Source organism: Crinia signifera, chromosome 4, assembly GCF_055691185.1.
Source record: "Crinia signifera chromosome 4, ASM5569118v1, whole genome shotgun sequence".
Taxonomy (NCBI): domain Eukaryota; kingdom Metazoa; phylum Chordata; class Amphibia; order Anura; family Myobatrachidae; genus Crinia; species Crinia signifera.
Genome location: NC_139220.1, coordinates 47,528,887 through 47,548,241, shown reverse-complemented (window position 1 = coordinate 47,548,241; position 19,355 = coordinate 47,528,887). Strand labels below are relative to the sequence as shown.

Genomic DNA, 19,355 nt, shown 5'->3' with positions numbered 1-19,355 from the left:
GCATGCAGGAAAAGTCATGCAACCACATAGTAGTTTAGCAAATGCGTTTGATTAAAAGGGATGGGGATGGCTGGTCGCCCCCATTTTTCAGGAAAAGGAGGGCAGAAAACTGTGTGTCAAAGGGATACGGTCATTGGGTCACCAGCATGTTGGTCGACATGAGTCTATATTGATATGCAGGAAGGTCGACATAAGTTAGGTCGACAGCCAAAAGGTCGGCATGGTGTTTTTCACATTTTTTTTTCGAGCCGACGTGCCGACAGACGGTATTTCATGCACCACCATCCACTAGGGCATGGTGGGAGAAAAAATTAGTGCCTGAAGCATGGCGAGTGCAGCGAGCGTAGCGAGGGAATGCGCTGCTACGTTTCAGTGTCCATGTCCACTGTGTTGACATTCGGGACCAAAAAAGGTGGAAAACCCCATGTCGACCTAATGACCCTGTTCACCTAGACTCATGTCAACCTTCCTGCATGTCGACCTACATGCTGGTGACCTAATGATCCATACCCACGGCAAAGAGCAGTTTCCGTGGCCTTGCAAGCAAGGTCAGGTTGCAGAGGCGCATTGCGAATGAAGACAGGTGCCATTATGCATCTCCTCCTGCATTTGCATTGCTATGAATCACATATGCTAACTGCTGCAAGCAGCAGATCATGGGGGTGATTCTGGTTGGTTTTCAAAAGCAAACTCCTTCTTTAATGGACAAAACCATGTGCACTGCAGGTGGGGCTGATGTAACATGTGCAGAGAGAGTTACATTTGTGTGGGGTGTGTTCAAACTGAATTCTAAATTGCAGTGTAAGAATAAAGCAGCCAGTATTTACTCTGCACAGAAATAAAATAACTCACCCAAAGGTAACACTCTCTGCACAGGTTACATCTGCCCCACCAGCAAGTCATTGAAAGCAGTAAGGTGATAAGCAAATTTGCATGATTATAGTGCAGTTTATGGTTTGCTTAACCCTTTGAGTGCCAAGTGAATTTGTCAAAATAGGTATGAAAATTGCCAAGCAAACATTTGACCTGTAATATTTTCCTTATATAGGAAATAGAATTTGTTTTACACATCATTTTTCATTTGAATTTATATAACAAATGTGAGAGACGCTTTTTAGCACCTCAGATGTTGGCACTCAAAGGGTTAAAACAAAAATCTGTCACAAATTAAACGACTTCTGCAGACTGCAATAGTCTTCCTCACTGGTATATACTATTCCTGGTCTATACTAGAAGTAAATTAAAGGCTAGAAAAAAATGTGATCTAATTGATTAAATCTGGAATTTATTATCTGCAAATTAAACCTTGTTTCCCTAACTCGGTGGTTCCCAAACTATGCGCCTAGGCACCCAGGGCTGCCGCGGAGCACTTGCAGGGGTGCCCTGGGTTGATGGTTCAGGAAAAATTCAAATTATATATGGTCAATGTAATAAGGAAAATCAGTGCTTGTGACTTCCAATTATAAAATATGTGGATAAACAGAAGTGAACCATGTTCCTCACCACATAACTGGACCTAAGGACAACTTTTAATCACAACTTAATTAATGTAATATTTTTTTATGAAGTTCTTGGTATCTAACTTTTGGCCTAGGGGTGCCATGAAAGAAAAATCTGATACTCTAGGGTGCCGTGATTCAAAAAAGTTTGGGAACCACTGCCCTAACTCGTGCAGATCCTGTCATTCTGCCTAAAAGGGGAGCAACAGGGTTCTTCTCCAATACCCCTTTCACACAACCCGCGACTAGCTGGTTGCAAGGTTCCCGGGCCAAACTCCTGGAAAATTTTGCCGGGATTTCAACCCTGCTAGCTAGCAGGGTTACCCCCGTGACCGGCCAGGGTTACTGGCTGGTGTGAAAAGCGAGCAATGGGGTCCGTACAGCAGCCTGGGTAAGAGCTCGATTCGAAAACATATCTTTTCAAAATAATTTCAAAATTCAGCAGCCCCGCTGCCCGACAAATAGCGCCACAAGCATCCAGCCGCCACTGCCCGGATCCCTACTGCCTGCACCCCGCTGCCCCCCCTCAAACCAGAAAATGCAGGGACAACGGTGGTGTGAAAGGGGCCAACCTGGGAATGTCCCTGCTTGACCCAGGGACCATTTTCCCATGTAAGTACCTGCATTTTCTGGTGTGAAAGGGGCATAATGTAGCCTCACAGATCCAATCATTCCATGTGACTAGTAGATGGCCAGAAGTGTTCATCCAAACAGGCATGCCCACGAGACACAATCTACTTTTTATTGACCAATTGTCTTGTCTTATGGGCCACACAAACAGTCTGTCATACCTTCCTGCAGGATTGCTTTGATTGGCGTGATCTCAGGAGTGCCCTGATCCTCTTCTTGATCGGATGCCCCATTCTGTGTGGGGAGAAGAGGGCTGTCTTGTTCTCTGCTCACTACGTCTCCTGACCCGTCCTGATGTACGTTGTCAGTCTTCTTCTTTTTCTTTGTCTTGTTTTTAGGTAGCAAAGAACGTTTCTTATCGAATTCAAAAGATTTCTTTCCTGGAAAGAAAGGAAAAAAACTAAAGGTACTTGTTTCCTAGCACGGCCACACCGATTAAGATCGGGGTGGTCGTGCTGAAAAAAATCGGGTCGATCGCATCGCATGCGATTTGGTCGCATGCGATGCGATCGACGCGACCGACCTTTGACCCGATTTTTTCATCGTCCTCCGACCTTTTCATGCCCTACTATCCACTAGGGCGTGGAGTGAGAATAGAATAGTGTGGCGAGCGCAGCGAGCCACCGAGCCCGAAGCGTGGCGAGCGCAGCGAGCCCCGCGAGGGGACGCGGATACCTTCACAGGTAATCGCGTCCCTTCGCGGGCTTCACAGGTGTCCGCGTCGCCACGGACACCTGTGAAGCCCGCGAAGGGACGCGTTTTCCTGTGAAGGTATCCGCGTGCGCTCGCCACGCTTCGGGCTCGGTGGCTCGCTGCGCTCGCCACACTATTCTATTCTCACTCCACGCCCTAGTGGATAGTAGGGCATGAAAAGGTCGGAGGACGCGTACCGCCGCCCCTCGCGGCCTCGCTGCGCTCGCCACGCTTCGGGTTGCCGTCTATCGTGGGACGACGACGGGGACATTTATAATGTGAAATGGGTCATATTGACCCATTTCACATTTTTTTACATTTTTACACCATTTCAATGTTAAAAATTTTTTTAACATTGAATCCTATGTAAAAATCGGGTGCATCGCGTCGCATCGCGACCAATGTTAATGGTCCCGACCGACGCGATGCCCCCGATATTTTACCGTTCCCGACAAGATTTCAATGTTAAAATTTTTTTTAACATTGAAGTCAATGCAAATATCGGGGGCATCGCGTCGGTCGCGTCGGGACCAATGTTAATGGTCCCGACCGACGCGATGCCCCCGATTTTTGTTTCCTAGCTGGCAAAATGGACCTGATTTCAAAAGAAATCGGGTCCATCGGGGTAATCGTGTCCCTTAATTAAGGGACACGATTACTTAAGATTGTGGCCGTGCTAGGAAACAAGTACCAAACTAAATGTTCGCATTTTCTGAAAAGTATAAAACATAGACAAACATCAAGTCTTGGACAAACCTTTTGGGGGTCGGCTGTGCTCCTGCTTCGATATGGACCAGTTATGCAAACAGAAATCATCTGCCCCTGTCCACACCTGGTCCGGTTCCACCGGAGACCACTGGACACAGAGCAGCCGTCCTTTGTGACCCTGATAGTTACTAACCGGCTCTTCTTGGAGTACATTCCATACCTGGAAGGAGAAACATTAATATGTAATTCTGAGGCTTAACAATGCACTTCTGTTCCCTAATACTGGGGGTTATTCAGACCTGATCGCTTCTCTGCTAATTTGCAGACCCCTGTAAACAGATAGCTGCCGCCCTGCTAGAGGGCGGCACACCGTGTGCAATGCTGTGAAAAGCCAGCGGAAATATCACCGGTCAGCGAATAGCTCCAAATCCATTGAATGATTTGTGTGTAACCCAGGACTTACTCGGCTGGTGCAATAAAATCAGACTGAACGAGGCCGAAGCTGTCATGTACTCTCCCTGGGCACGCCTGCATTTTCCCTGTCACTCCCAGAAAACGGCCGGGTGACACCCCCAGATACCAGCTTCCTGCCAATCAACTGGTGAACGTCGAGCAATTAAAAAATAAAAGTCGGATTTTACCACAGGATGGCCTTGCTCATACGTGCTATGATCTGTGTGCGTGCGCAGGCCAGAGTTCAGGTCTGAATAACCCCCACTGCTTTAAACAGACCAGCAGTGTTGTTGATGCCACTCCCCTATGGGCAGACTAGATGGACCAAGTAGTTTTTTATCTTCCATGAAAGTCTATGTTTCTATGTAACTATGAGGTACAATACCACTGTATGTTTGCTGCAAGACTCCCTATGACCCCTATAAACACTGAACTAGAATTAGCGCCGTGTGTGCGGGCCATGTAAACGCCCCCATACATTAGACTGACTTGTCCTAAGGACAAGTCGGACCCAATTCTCCTGGGTTGGGCTCACATATGATAAATCGCAAGCGATTTACCACATGATTACTTCTGAGCGACCGCTGATTGGCTGAGAGAGCTCTTAGCCAATCAGAGGCCGGCCAGTCATTTGACAGATTCTTTTAAAATTCTAATACCCGCCGCTGCCCATCCTGCTGAACACCCGCTAGCGCTCAGCACCTGCCGCACTGCTTCTTATGATCTTATGTGCTGCCCGTCTGACCTCCTGATCCGGTCCTATGCGCACGGGACTGGGCATCTGATCGGATGTTACACACATGCGATTTTGGCCCGATTTCACCAGATTTATTTATTCACCTTAAGATGCAACCTCCAGGAGCAAGTCATTTATTGGCTAACACTCCTGCATACTTAACCTATAACAGCATCGGCCTGATTACCTGATGCCATGTGGCCGGCCAGAGAAATGTATAGTTGTGCACCCATCTAAAATTCCATGAAGTACTTTAAAAGCTCCATAATTAACACTACTGCAGCTGTATAAAAAGGTTACAGGTTGTGCACCCTGGGACTGTCAGCAAAAACATACAGCTGGTAAGAAGCATTGTCCTCAAACTGTCAGGGTGGAGAATAGTCTTCCACATCTGCTGCCATGAATAATGGAGATCCATAAATGTGATGAAAGAAAAAAATAATAATAATATATATACATATATATATATATATATATATATATATATATATATATATATATATATATATATATATATATATATATATATATATATATATATATATATATATATATATATATACATATACATACATACATATACACACACATACATACATACACACACACACACACACACACACACACACACACACACACATCCATCCATACTTCGATGTGCTGTCGAATGACGGGGTGCTTGTAATAGCACATATACATACATATACATATACATATATACACATATATATCTTTATTCTGGGAAAGTTACCACTTTCTAAAGCGGTCCATTATCTTAGAGAAGTCTACGATTGAGATAGCCTTTTGTGGTTTTAAATGGCCAACAAAATAAGCCTATTAACCAATGAACTTTGATTTATCTAGTACAAGTTAGAAAAGAATACAAGCCTTTGATTGGTTTTTACAGACTAGACTTTTTTGCTTTGGGCGCTGGAAAAACTAGACTTTAAAAACACATTTTCTCGCACCTCTGAAAAAAATATGCACACGCCATGGGTAATAGACATCAGATCAAAGCAACAATTTAATGGCTCGGAGATGAATCCAACATGCCAGTGTCTCCTTAGAATCATGCAAGCGGCGCTTCGCATCATCGTGAAGCACAAAGAAGCCGATCATCATGATAAATAAGATTGGGAGAGTGAAATGACAGGGCTCCTAGCTCAGAGACCCTTTGAATAGAAGCAAAGCCAACAGGAGTAGTGTCTTCCAGGCTAAGAAATTGAATTTAATGTCTCCAAAAGGTTCAAAAACAGCCAACTGGACAAAGGTCAAAACAAAAAGGTCCCAGCAGGGTGATGTAGGCAGGACAAAGGGCAGTGGAATAGGAAGAACCACCTGCAAATCAGAACCAGAAACAAAAAGGAACAGTGCAGAAGCCCATTTGAATAGGCTAGGCCCACATCCAGGCCAACCTGTAGAAACAACACCTGAGAAAATCAGAACGATGCAGGAGGGAATCTTCACTGTTCACACCATGCCATGTACGACCTACAGATACAATGTAATGGGCAGAAGTTGCCTTTGGAACTCAGAGCACGACGGAGGAAATAAATCAACTGTGGAATACACCCACGCCTCTCCAGAGCCACGAGAATGATTGTGGTGGATTTGTGCTTGGTGCATTTGAACACGTGTGGTAGAAGGAAAAAAGGCGTAAATAGATAGACATGATGTAATGAGGTCACAGAGCATTGCCGATTGCTGCGGAATCCTGGTTTCAGGAGCAGGGGCGGGGTAATTTATTTCCTCTGGAGGCCATGAGGTCTATCTGGACATGCCCCAAAGGCAAACTAGTTTCTGGGACACCTTCTGATGAGTTAGTCAGGTCATTCTGCCCACTGCAGAATGTGACCACCTCTGCGCATGGCCAGGAGTCCCACACACCCGGTGGATATATGCTACATCTGTGGCATTGTCTACTAAACCCAAATAGACTGGCCAGTCAGCAGGCGAATTGACTGTGTTCCAGAACACTGATTGGCAAGAGAGCCCCAAGACACAATTAACCACCCAGGAATTGACTCTCCAACACCACCGCAACACAGGCACAGGGACTGGCATCCGTGATCAGGAGAACACCAGCCCAAATGCTGAAACAGAGACCTGCCAGCAGGTCTCACCGAACGACAGAGCCCAAACTGGTAGACTGAATTGCAGAACGAAAAAAAAGGCCTGATGCGATTCCCAGATGGGAATGTGTAAGTAAGTGTCCTTTATATTAAAAGACACAAAGCTATGTGGGTTCCAGGCCGGCAATAACCAAGTGGCGGGAGCTTGACGACAAACATGGGGTCTTGAAGACGGGAAATTCCAGAAGAGGGTTGGCCTCTGGGTCAGCCTCGAAACTTGGAGAGGACGCAAACAGAACAGAAGGAAAGTCCCTGTGGTGCCATGAAAGACCTAAGGTGTCAGCTGCTGGCAGGATGTGTCCACAACTAGTAGTTCAAACTATCCAAATTCAGAAACGAAAGGAAGGAATAGGACTGCATTTTCTTCCCCTTAAACAGAGTACGGTCAGGTTTAGCCAACTGCTTGCTCTCCTTGTTGTGTAGTGTATGTTGCACCATCCTCCCTAAAAAACCCAAACCCATATAATCTTGCAATTTTAACTCCTCTCCAAAACATGAGAAATCTTCTATGTCTGTCTGAGTCTCTTGCTAAAACTACCTAATGATAGAGATAACTGACATTTTTCTCCATTATCCTCTTGGAGGAGGAGTTAACTGCAAAAAGAGAATTTGTGTGTACTTACAGTTGAAAAACCCCAAAAAGACAATTCCTGATTTAAGGCAGACGGCTTTGCAATGCAATGCAGTGCTATGCAATGCCGTCAAACAAAGTCACTCCTCTGCTGGTAATAAAAAGCAGAGGAGTGGCTTTCCTGGCGATGATGCGGGAGCACGAATTACCGCTCATCAAGCTGTACACACTTGGTGTTTTGAGCGGCTTTCAGTTCAAAACCGCCCAGTGTGTATGGGCCTTAACTACAAGTGTACTGCCTAGAAGCTTCCGGAAGGGTCTACTCTGACCACCACTTAAATTGCACTGGCACGATGGGAGGGGGGGGCATCGTCCTTAAAGCTATAGTTTTAATTTAAGTCCAAGCTCCTGCAGTCCCACATAGCAATCCCAAGTGGCCCCCAGCCTGGATGGAAGTGAAAACACGCAAACTGCTCATCTTATAGCAACTTTAAAAGAGGCAATGACACATGGATGAGTGCAGTGGAAGAGCTGGAAGTAGGAGTTCCCTTCGCCCATAATATGGGGATGTTCGGTGTAAGGTAGGGTGACCAACTCATCCCTTTAATCCGGGACACATTAATTACACAGGTCCTGTGGCTGGCTTTCACCTGGTTTTAAACTGCCACACCTCAAGACTCCATTTCACCTGGTTTTAAACTGCCACAGAACCTGTGTAATTAATATGTGTCCCGGATTAAAGGGATGAATTGGTCACCCTAGTGTAAGGTGAAAACTCGAACCCACAGCACCAGGGATTCATCTACCAAATCACTTCAGAAAACCTTTTATTTTATAGCAGTGGTGACTGATAAATCACCTCCAGGCTTGGACCTGGAATTAGTCACTTTGATAAAGAGCCTCAACTGGAACTTTGGTATTTGGCAAGAATTTCAATAGGTATTATAAGTTCTCACAACCAACATGCCATCTAATTATTACATTTTTTTTTTTTTTAATAATATCACGGGGTAGGGAGTGGTGGCTGTTGGGTAATAAGTTACTAAGGTAAAGATATATTTACTCACAATCACTAAATGCAGCAACATCACATAGATTCCCCCATTAATATCCTCATGTACACACACAAAATAAAACGGAAAGATTGTTAGGCCTAATCATAAGTCCCCTTGTACCTGAGCGGTTCCATCATAGCTGGCAGATACCAGCTTGGCGTCATGATGAGGGCTCCAGGAGAGACTTGTGATCTTTGCGGTGTGCCCAGACAGAGTGCGGAAAGGGTCTGTGATGGTGCTGGGGGCATCGCCGCCGCTTTCTGCAAAAACACAAGACAATAACAGAGAGATTCATCCTCTTTTCAAATCTTTTAGGAATCCTATTCGGTGGAGTTCTGTTTCTATTGTCTGAGCCCAGGCAGGTAGCCTCCAAATGATCCAACGAGAAATGTGAACAGAAAACACTTTGGGTACCAATGCACTGGTCTAAGGCCCTCATTCTGGTTGGCTCGCAAAGTAGCATTAGTTCACTGCTTTACGAGCCTTGTAACGCCGAATGCCTGCCCCCCCTCCCCCCAGCGATTTTCCCCGCAGCACTGCGAATGGATGTTTTGCATAAACATCCATTCACAGTCTGGCGTGGGTGGCTGAAATCATCCGATGGCCACTATCGAATGATTTCTTTAGCGCTGGCTAATTTAAATAATTCTCTGGTGACTTAGATTAGTGTCTCCCTGCTCTGAGAACAGGGCAGGCAGCTGATATCCAGTGCTGTCAGCCACCCAGCGGTTTCCTGGGCACACCCAGCTTGTGCATGTGAACGCCCCTTGTCTGACCCCCCCCCCCCTGCTGCAAGTCTCCGAGGGCGCCTGCAGTGAGGACCTGCCCATGCGCATGCCGTCAATATCGGTCCCCTTTGCGAATATGCAACAGGCCGATCAAACTAAAATGACCCCCTAAATTGCTTTAGGATTCTTTTTGCTAATGAGCATTAACGGACAATAATAAAATCTGATGCAAAGCTAAAACTTGTTTCCCAGGTACAATACATCTTAACATCGGTGCAAGAAACAAGCAAACTCACCCAGTGCCCCCTTCAGGTTGTGCACGTAGATGACAGCGTTGTTGGATCCTGATGCCAAGAGGAAGCGGAGATTTGGGTCTTCGCTATGATCATGGTGCCATCGAAGAGCATTCACTAGTTTATGATGCTGTTGAATAGTGCAGATTAGCTGAAGACTCGGAGCCCGAAAGATTTCAATACTCCTAGAATAGCAGGACAGGATGATAAAGAATGACAGCTGCAGATGTGGTATCAAGGTGTCAGGTGGAAGCACCATAGAGGACTAAGGGGAGATGATCAAACCTTCTGAAGACAATAAGTAGAGATGTCGTCCTTAGCAACCAGAAACTAGCTATTATTTATAAAAACACATGCATCCAATCTAATTGGTTGCTACGTGCAAGACAACAGCTTGTCCTCTTTACAAGGTGTAAAACATCTCCTTTTAAGGAGGGAAAACTATGGAAAGTTGCTAAACTATGAATTGTAACCTTAAATTGACAACATAAATTATAAGATTTTTGTCCAACAACATTGTGCACATTAAAATTGGAAACAGATGGACGTTAATAAGCAGAACCCAAAATCGCATAAAGTGCTCATTATTTTAAGGACCTTTTTCTGGAACTAATGGTGGATGGATTTTGTAAAATGGGCCTGTAGCTCGCTGAGAGAATGGAGGCTAAATATTAACATACTGTAAGAATGCACTTCCAACATGAAATAAGGGTTATCAAGCGCATACTGTTTTACTTAGTCAGAGTAGCCCTCTTCACGCGATGTAGATGGGGGGCATTATATTAACCCCTTCCCTGGTACTCCTGAGAATTTTTCGGGCTGTGCTCTAGTGCGCAGACTAGCAAACCTGGAAAACTCTCGGGAGTGCCACTGCATGCGCTCCTACTGCTGGGCAGCGCGTCTGAGTGCTGAGATCAGTGCTGCGCTCAGCTTCAGCCGCTGCCCGGTCCCACCTCCTTCACCCGGCTGTGTGCTAAAGTCACGCCGGACACAGCCGGGTTGCTGGGGGCAGGGCCGGGCAGCAGTCACAGTTGTGGGATTTTTTTAGGGAGCGAGCCCCCCCCCCCCCCAAAAAAGAAGAAAAAAAAACAGGCTTATAGGGTTTCCAGTGTGACCGCTGCACTTCGTAAGGCTGACATTTTAAGAGATACAAGTAAAGAATGAATAAAGGCCCATACACACTGGGCGACTGAGCTGAAAGCCACTCAGTTTACCTGTTTGAGCTGCTTTCAGCTCGAAAGCCACCCAGCACACTCTCGCATCATCGCCGGCGGCTGACGCTCATCTGCTGGTATTACCAACAGATGAGCAACGCAGTGGACGGCTTTCCTTAGCATCCTGCTATGGAAAGTCATCCACCCTGGGGGAAAAAATAAATCGCAAAAAACGCTCAGTGTGTTAAGTGAGGGCTCAAGTTCAAATCACTCTTCAACACAGTGCAGTATTATCATATGAAAACAAGATACATGGAAAATCCCAAGCGCTTTACAGATACATTGATCAAATAGATGACCGTATATTGTGTCATCCTGTCATATGGCATTTCTCATTTCAATATAGCAAATTTCTCATTTCAATAAAGCAATTTGTAATCTTGGCATAGACCACATACCCATCTTCATTGCCAATGGCCAAATGTTGCCAGTCTGGTTTCCAGCTCATCTCTGTGTGTGTTGGTAACTTGTGCTGATGAAAGAGATCACAACCCATCAATCCTAGGGCTTCTATAGTTTTAAGTATACCTTTACAACAGTGGTTCCCAACCCTGGTCCTCAAGTACCCCCAACGGTGCACGTTTTCCAGGTCACCCGTCAGGTGCACTCATTATTCAGGCACATTTGAAAAGATTCACAGGTGGAGCTAATTATAGCACTTGTGATTCTGTGTGGAGACCTGCAAAACATGCACTGTTGGGGGTACTTGAGGACCAGGGTTGGGAATCCCACTGCTTTACAAGATCATCTCCTCCATGGAAACGTATGGTGAAATCAGTTGCTTGATATAGGGGTAAACGTATGAAGCAGTGATAAGGGAGGAGAAGTGGCGCATGGCAACCAATCAGCACTGAAATAGCATCTATAATTTGTATAATATTAAATTATACAGAGTGGCGGATTGGTTGCCATGGGCCAATTCTTCGTTATCACTGCTTCATACATCTACCTAGGGTCATAATCTCCTTCTTACATTGCCATAAGTATCGGTTTACCCTAATAATATAATACCAGTGTCTGCTACCAGAAAGCCTATGGACACATTTATAAATACGGAGATAATAAAAAAGTAATAGTATATGGAGGAAAGACTTACTTTAAGGTCATTTGTATCCCGGATGAGTTTGTTAATATCGTGTGCCTCTGCAGTCAGCTTCCAGGGGTTGTGCTGATAGATCACACCCTCCCCACCGCAACTATACAGGGAGAATGGGGGCCGGTCCCCTTCTGCACCTGAAGGAAACACACAATAAAGGAGGGGTTTGTTCTGTTTCTTACACAAAATTTTATTTAGTATATGATATACAATCTGTTACAGTTCTATATATGGAAAAGTGAATTCAATATATCAGTAAGGTTGAAAGGAAAGCTACATAGGCAGCCTTCATTTATATTTAACGAGACTGCAAGTGTTCTGCAAAGATCACATTTGTGTCTGCATATTTGCATTTATGAAAGCTGGGTGGGCTGTGAGGCTGCCATATCATTTGTTGGCCAAGATAAATTAGTGTTCTAGTCCAATCTGTGCTCGTTGTATCCATATCTTTGCCATGGCAGAACTAGTGCATTCACCTCGCTACAAGGAACGTTGTACCAACTGCTTCATTTGACCATGAGAATCTGTGGGCACATTAGAACATGGGCAAGACCTGCAGTAACTGTGCTATGGGACTGCAGTGTATACAAGGTTTATAGAATGGGCTGCAGTGGTTAGCGTCGCTGCTTTGCAGCACTGGGGCTGTGTATGCCTATGGCTGGTAAGGTTCCTTCCCACAGTCCAAAACATGCAGGTAGGTTTAATGGCTTTTGACAATAGTATATAGTATAGATCGTCAGCTCCACTGGGGCAAGGACTTGTGTGGATGATGGAACATTCTTTGTAAGGTGCTAATTTATATGTTGGTGCTATACAATTTTTTTTAAATACTACAAATTCTGTAACTTAAAAAGGGGTTATTCATTAGTTAACATAGTTTATTAAAATGCCCATGGTGTGCTTTCAGCTATCTGCAGCAGATTACAGTATATGGAAAGAGGAGATTGCCTAAACAGACTCACAGGCCTGCTTTGCACAATTGCACTGGGCACTGCATAAGGTAGAGTAGGGTGTGGTATTCCGTTGTGGAGCTACGGTGTCACTACCACGTCTATGCACCATGGGCAGCAGCATCGAGTCACCTTACAACAGAGATCAGTAGCTACAATCTTACCAAATGAGAATGGAGGCAGTGGAGGTCCCCAGCACAGGGCATACACGGTCTTCTTATGGTACGTGCTGGAAATCTGAGGGGGTCTGCAGACAAAAATAAAAAAGTACAGTATTATCATACATCCTTATACAGTACTTGCCTCTTGCAATCATTCCTCACTAGCAACACAGAGAAAACGGAAGACCACAAACTTTATTGTGGAATTTCAACTCAACAATGCGCATAAGCTTCCACACCTAAATATTTATCTGTCCAATCTGTCCGGTGGAAGAAAAAAAAATGTAGGAAGTAAATAAATCAACCATTTGCTCCCTAAAAAACAAACAAAAAAATGTTGATATAAATTTGTTACATCAAATAAGTTTAAACAATTTACCATTGTCTGGGAGAAAATGTTCAATACTTATTTTCAGTACTTGTGTAGTTTCACGGCTGCAGTTACGTAGTTAGCGTAGAATCCCTGTCAGAATCAGCGTAGTGTTCCCGCGAGCAGCATAGTCAGCGTCCCTGTCAGAATCAGTGTTGTGTTCCCGCAGCTGCAGCCATTGGGCTACGCTAACAGCGTAGCTTAAGCGGTTTTCATGAAACTACACAAGTAGTCAGTCAGGCGTCCCTGTAAGTATCAGCGTCGTGTTCCCGCCCATTTGCGGCAGCCGGAGCTTACGTAGTTAGCGTAGTCAGTCTGCGCTTATTACATTATGAGGGAACCATTGACCGTTTTAACCCGCCTGTCATGACAAGAGGAAGCATTACGCGTCCTCCCGACCTTTTCATACCCCCACTATCCACGTCGGCATGGAGTTGATTTTATAAAGTGTGGCGAGCGCAGCGAGCCCGAAGCGTGGCGAGCACAGCGAGGGGACATGGATTACTTTACATGTATTCCGTGTCCGCTCTCCACACTTTATAAAATCAACTCCACGCCGACGTGGATGGTGGGGGGTATGAAATGGTCGGGAGGACACGTAATGCATCCCCTCGCCACGCTTTGGGCTGGCGTGGATAGTGGGGGTTTCAAATGGAGGCATTTGCCAGTATGTAACATGGAGCACTGGCAAATGCCTCCTTTATTGTGCATGAGATGTACTTGCGTCCGCACCCCCTCTTTGTGCAGGAGACGCACACGCTGCCGAACCCCCAACCCTGTCGGCAGGGTTGCTGTACCCTGCCGCAATAGTTACTCAGACGCAGAAGCGTCTCAGACATCTCAGATGGAGTGCCTCTCCGCCGGCGCCCGCATGATCCCCTCTCTGCCGGAGAAGGGATCACACAGGGCGCCGGCGCTGTGTGAGAGGCGCTCACTAGGCTTGCCAAGGACGCAAGGAACAGAGATGCAGTTCCCGGCACCAGTACGGTAGTTATTTGTGTAGTTTCACGGCGGCAGCGTAGGCTTAGCTTAGGCTGCCGCCATGAAACTACACAAGTAAGGCAGCCGTTGGGCTACGCTAATAACGTAGCTTCAAACGTGGCGTAAGCTGTCGCCGTAAAACGACACAAGTACCTTATTTTCTCTCATACATTACCACATTTTTGTTTCCACCAGACAGATTGGACCGATACATCTTTACATGTGTACCCAGCTTAAACATACAGACTTGAAGTGCTCACACACGGTAAGATATATTAAATGATATTACATTTTGTGTCTGACTGGAACGACCTATTGTTTAAAAACTGTTCCTTGTGTGGGCACCATAATGACTTGATGCGCACACCAGCGAGCCGTTGGTCTCTGTCGCTGATCCACATGCACTACACTACCCGGGTGTGTTTTTTTTTTCCCAAACGGCGACATAGTCGACGGACACAGGATATAGTGCACCGCGTCCCCTTGCAGCACTGGGCATGCTTCGGGCACGGTGCCTCGCTAGGCTTGGCACACTATTTTATTCTCCCACCGCGCCCTATTGAATGGTAGGGCATGAAATACCGCCTGTCGGCACATGTACGCTCAAAAAAACTGTGAAAAACCCCATGTCAACCTTTTGACTGTCGACCTAATGACCTGTCGACCTTGTCCCATGTCGACCTGGTGGTGTCAACCTAATGACCATCAACCAACATGCTGTTGACTTAATGACCGCTTCCCACACTACCCATACATTACTGCTACTTCCGCGAGGGGATCCGATCCCCTAGAACAGCCCAGGAAGCTTCCTGGGTGGCAGAATAGCAAGCAATATATCTTAAGAGGTCCTTCCGCATAAGATATATTGCTTACGATCCTAGCAAGGGCTGCGCTATCTGATAACTGTAGTGTAGGCCTTTCGATCTAGTGACTCTGATTCGATGTGGGACTCGGATCGGGACAGAGCTTAAACACATGTGATTCTACCTGTTTTCATCCGATTTATAACACAAGTGCATGGGGGCCTTAAGAGCTCAGTGTTTGTCAGAACCCTAGATGTGTTCTGTTTGCTGTGTAATGGACAGTGTGAAAGTAAATCTCAATAGTTGAACACCGCATGTTTATGGAGCATATTTTGCGTATTTTACACTGTGCATGATCAGGAAGGACATGTATCCAAGTACGTGCAATGCAGAGGCACATGCATGTCATCTCCACTTACTGCTGAGGCATAATGGAGCATTGTCACAGAGGGGGGAGTGCCATCTGCAGGCTATTAAAAGATGGGTGCAAGGGTAAATAAGCCTGTTCCCAAATGTATAGTTTGCATTAAGTATACACTAGTGCAAGTGTGTGCCTATGGTGGTGATAAGTAGTAAAACAGGGGCATTGCAAGACTTATACAATCCAATACAAAGTATATATAAGCAATTACTCCCAATTTCTGTTCGACTCTGCACCAGCCATAAGTATACAGATAATTATTCGTTATCCGCTCAAGATAAGTCTGGGACCCACTTTCTTACAATAGATCCCGAATTACAAAACCCATATGTCCCGCTAGGAGTAGCATGTTGTCACACATTGCTGGACCGATGTTGGTGCTTTGCCCATCTCTGCGCATGTGCTGGGTGTGTGCACCCACGGAGAACAAACTGTCTTTGCGGGTGGAGGGTGTGGGGCACCGTGCTAGCTAGGAGCATAATCGAAAGATGTGGGACGGTCCCAAATGGCATGCGAATGGATGTTTATGTGATTCACTCGCATGCTGTGCGGAGACACGCCATGCGAATGGTGGGCCGGCATACCACCATTCGCAAGGCGGGGTCTGGTGAATAACCACCATAGACTGTATCCTATACGGACACTAAAGCCATTATTTTCCACAAGCCTGATGACAAATGCCATACTACAGAGGTTTACCGTTATTCCAGGCAGATAATGGCAGTTACTCTACCATTGTGGCACAGATCTTACCCATCTGTGCCTGTGTAACTTACTTGCTGGAAAAGGCATCATATATCCCAACTTTGCCATCATCCGTTCCGAACGCCAGACTGCCTTCTTTGGTAGGATGCCAGGAAAGCTGAAGAAGAAAAACCCAGTAAGAGGGAGGAAGAATCTCTTCCCATAGCTTGGATATGGAAAAAGAACAAACAAAAATAACCCAGTGACACATGCAAACAACGTTCCTCACTGTTTGTGGATCTATGTGGCCTGCTGCAGGATCCAACGTATGGGCATCCAGAGAAAGAAATCCTCCAATACTATACAGTGCATCCGCAAAGTATTCACAGTGCTTCACTTTTTGTTATGTTACAACCTTATTCCAAAATGGAATAAATTCATTTTTCCCCCTCAAAATTCTACATAAAATACCCCATAATGACAATCTAAAAAAAAGTTTTGGGGAGATTTTTTTCCCTAAAAATAAAACACTAAGAAATCACATGTACACAAGTATTCACAGTCTTTGGTCTATATTTTTTGATGCACCTTTAGCAGATATTAGTCTCAAGTCTTTTTGAATGAGATGCCACAAGCTTGGCACACTTATCTTTGGCCAGTTTTGCCCATTCCTCTTTGCAGCACCTCTCAAGCTCCATCAGGTTGGATGAGAAGCGTCGGTGCTCAGCCACTTTCAGATCTCATCATAGATGTTCAATCGGATTCCAGTCTGGGATCTGGCTGGGCCACTCAAGGACATTCACAGAGTTGTTCTGAAGCCAATCCTTTGATATCTTGGCTGTGTGCTTAGGTTCATTGTCCTGCTGAACGATGAACCATCTCCTCAGTCTGAGGTTGAGCGCTCTGTAGCAGGTTTTTATCCAGGATGTCTCTGTACATTGCTACATTCATCTTTCTCTCTATCCTCACTAATCTTCCAGTTCCTACCGCTGAAAAACATCCCCACAGCATTATGCTGACACCACCATGCTTCACTGCAGGGATGGTATTGGCCTGGTGATGAGCAGTGCCTGGTTCTCCTCTAAACAGAACGCTTGCCATTCACGCCAAAGAGTTCAATCTTTGTCTCATCATACCAGGGAATTTTCTCTTTCTCATGGTCCAAGTGCATTGTGGCAAAATCCAGGTGGGCTGCCATGTGCTTTTTACTTCCATCTGGCCACTTGGTTGTCTTTCTTGTCCAATCAACTGAATATAGCCCAGGTGGACTCCAATGAAGCTGTAGGAACATCTCAAGGATGATCAGTGGAAATAAGATGCACCGGAGCTCAATTTTGTACGGTAACTGCAAGTCAAATCCGTAACACCATGGACAAAAAAGTACAGGGTGGAAGAGCAAGCACTACCCGTCTCACGTGAACAACTTTGTTACATAATTAATGATTTATTATTTATAAATATGAAAGTACTAGGAGCACACAGTTGCATTGTGAAAGATACATTTCTACATTTACAATGAGATCATATGTAACTTGGTTATAAAGTCACCCTTTCCCTGCTTATCAACACAATGAAGGCATTTTTCGATTTACACGCCCTTACCGCAGTCACTTTGGACCGGATGCCCTGCCATAGTGTTTTCACGTCGTATGCATTCGTGACGGAGAGCGTGTTCCACACACGGATCATGCTGTCGCCTACACCGACCGCCAGACATCCGGCTGCCACAGGAGAGAAAGCCAGGCTGTACACAAAGCCACCTAATGAACTCAGTGACCAGCAGCAGGACAGGGAACCCAAGTCCCAGCATTTCACCTGCACACACAAGAAGCGCAGAAATACATTACACTGATAAGTAGAGAGCCACTTCAGCACTATGTAAATGCCCTTACAAACTATACAAATACTTCCAATGAATTTAAATTGCAAGTTGTATATGGCCATTTCACCAAAGCAATAAAACAAAGATAATATACTCCTTCAATTGAATTGTGCATCAACTATAGAGAAGTAACAACCATCGGTCTCTTTAAACTTAGGAGGAGATGTACCAATTGATTGTGCGTATAAATTTGTTAAATCAAATGGATTTAACCAATTTATCTGAATGACCGTTGTCTGTTTGGGAACAAATGTTCAATTCTAATTTGCTCCCATACTTTGCCAAATTTTTGTTCCCACCAGATAAATCGGTACTTCCTCATCTTTGCGGCCACCGCTTATGCTACGGAACTTATGTAGCGTAATCGTCCCCTCACGGGCACGCTTCGGGAACGTTACTGAAGTTCCTGGAGGCATAAGAGTTTTTAACCCATTTGGGGCCTGCCAGGTCCACACCACCTATAGCCCTTTCTCCTATGGATCTCAAACAAAGGGATTTAACAGGTAAGAACATAAATCTCCTTTTTTCCCCTGCACCTAAAATTGGGGATTACTGAGCAGAAACTCAGTGACTTCATGTAAATAGCAGGGGGAAAAATGGTGTTTTCCCATGTGTGCACCCCTCAATTGTGCCTTTTAGCTCAGACTTCTCCTTGCAGCTTGTAAAGCTGGGAGGAAATGTACACCCTCAGGGATTCATGCCCGGGTGAATCCACGCTAACTGAATATGCCTATAAGCACGCAGAGGTTGTGTCACACAATAACCGTACTATGCTATAGCTGGCCGTACATCAGGACGATCTGCTTACAACCATAATGAGAGCCGACGGATGAGATGTGCAGCACGTCTTATCTGAGGGCCGACCTCACATTGTGTGCACACAATCCGTTGCACGGCCAGTCAAGATTGGATGTTTGGGTCCAATGTCATTCTGGTGTATGGGGGACTTATCACAATGTGAAGGGACCCATAGGACTTGTTGGTAACTGAATTTGGTCAGTACAAAATAGACCTGTATATGCAGGTAATAGGAAACAGAACATACTAGGTCAATGAGTGCCATTTAGATGGCCACATATTTTGGTCACTTTGAGGTCAGATAATTCCACAAGATACAGTTATTATAAGCTGCATAACGAATTTCTATGGTACTTGTGTATTATCAGTGCGCCCGGCTACGCTAAGTTTTCAACGTAGGCTAAACTACATTGTCAGCGTAGCTGGCGCCGTGATAATACAGGAGGCAGCAAGGTGGGGTGGTTTATACTTACCCTCCTCCGGCCCGGGCACCACGT

At 45.4% G+C, this 19,355-nt stretch overlaps 1 protein-coding gene across 1 annotated transcript in view; it reads right to left on the bottom strand.

Annotated features, from left to right (window-relative positions):
* Nucleotides 1–19,355, bottom strand: part of GEMIN5 (gem nuclear organelle associated protein 5) — a 69,764-nt gene that overhangs the window by 29,745 nt on the left and 20,664 nt on the right. The window contains exons 9-17 of the mRNA XM_083181718.1: nucleotides 17,781–17,993; nucleotides 16,271–16,356; nucleotides 12,923–13,005; nucleotides 11,809–11,945; nucleotides 11,111–11,184; nucleotides 9,502–9,683; nucleotides 8,598–8,737; nucleotides 3,579–3,750; nucleotides 2,291–2,509 (exon numbers count right to left, since the gene is read on the bottom strand). Of these exons, the coding sequence (XP_083037844.1) occupies nucleotides 2,291–2,509; nucleotides 3,579–3,750; nucleotides 8,598–8,737; nucleotides 9,502–9,683; nucleotides 11,111–11,184; nucleotides 11,809–11,945; nucleotides 12,923–13,005; nucleotides 16,271–16,356; nucleotides 17,781–17,993 (1,306 nt within the window). The remainder of the gene's footprint in view (nucleotides 1–2,290; nucleotides 2,510–3,578; nucleotides 3,751–8,597; nucleotides 8,738–9,501; nucleotides 9,684–11,110; nucleotides 11,185–11,808; nucleotides 11,946–12,922; nucleotides 13,006–16,270; nucleotides 16,357–17,780; nucleotides 17,994–19,355) is intronic.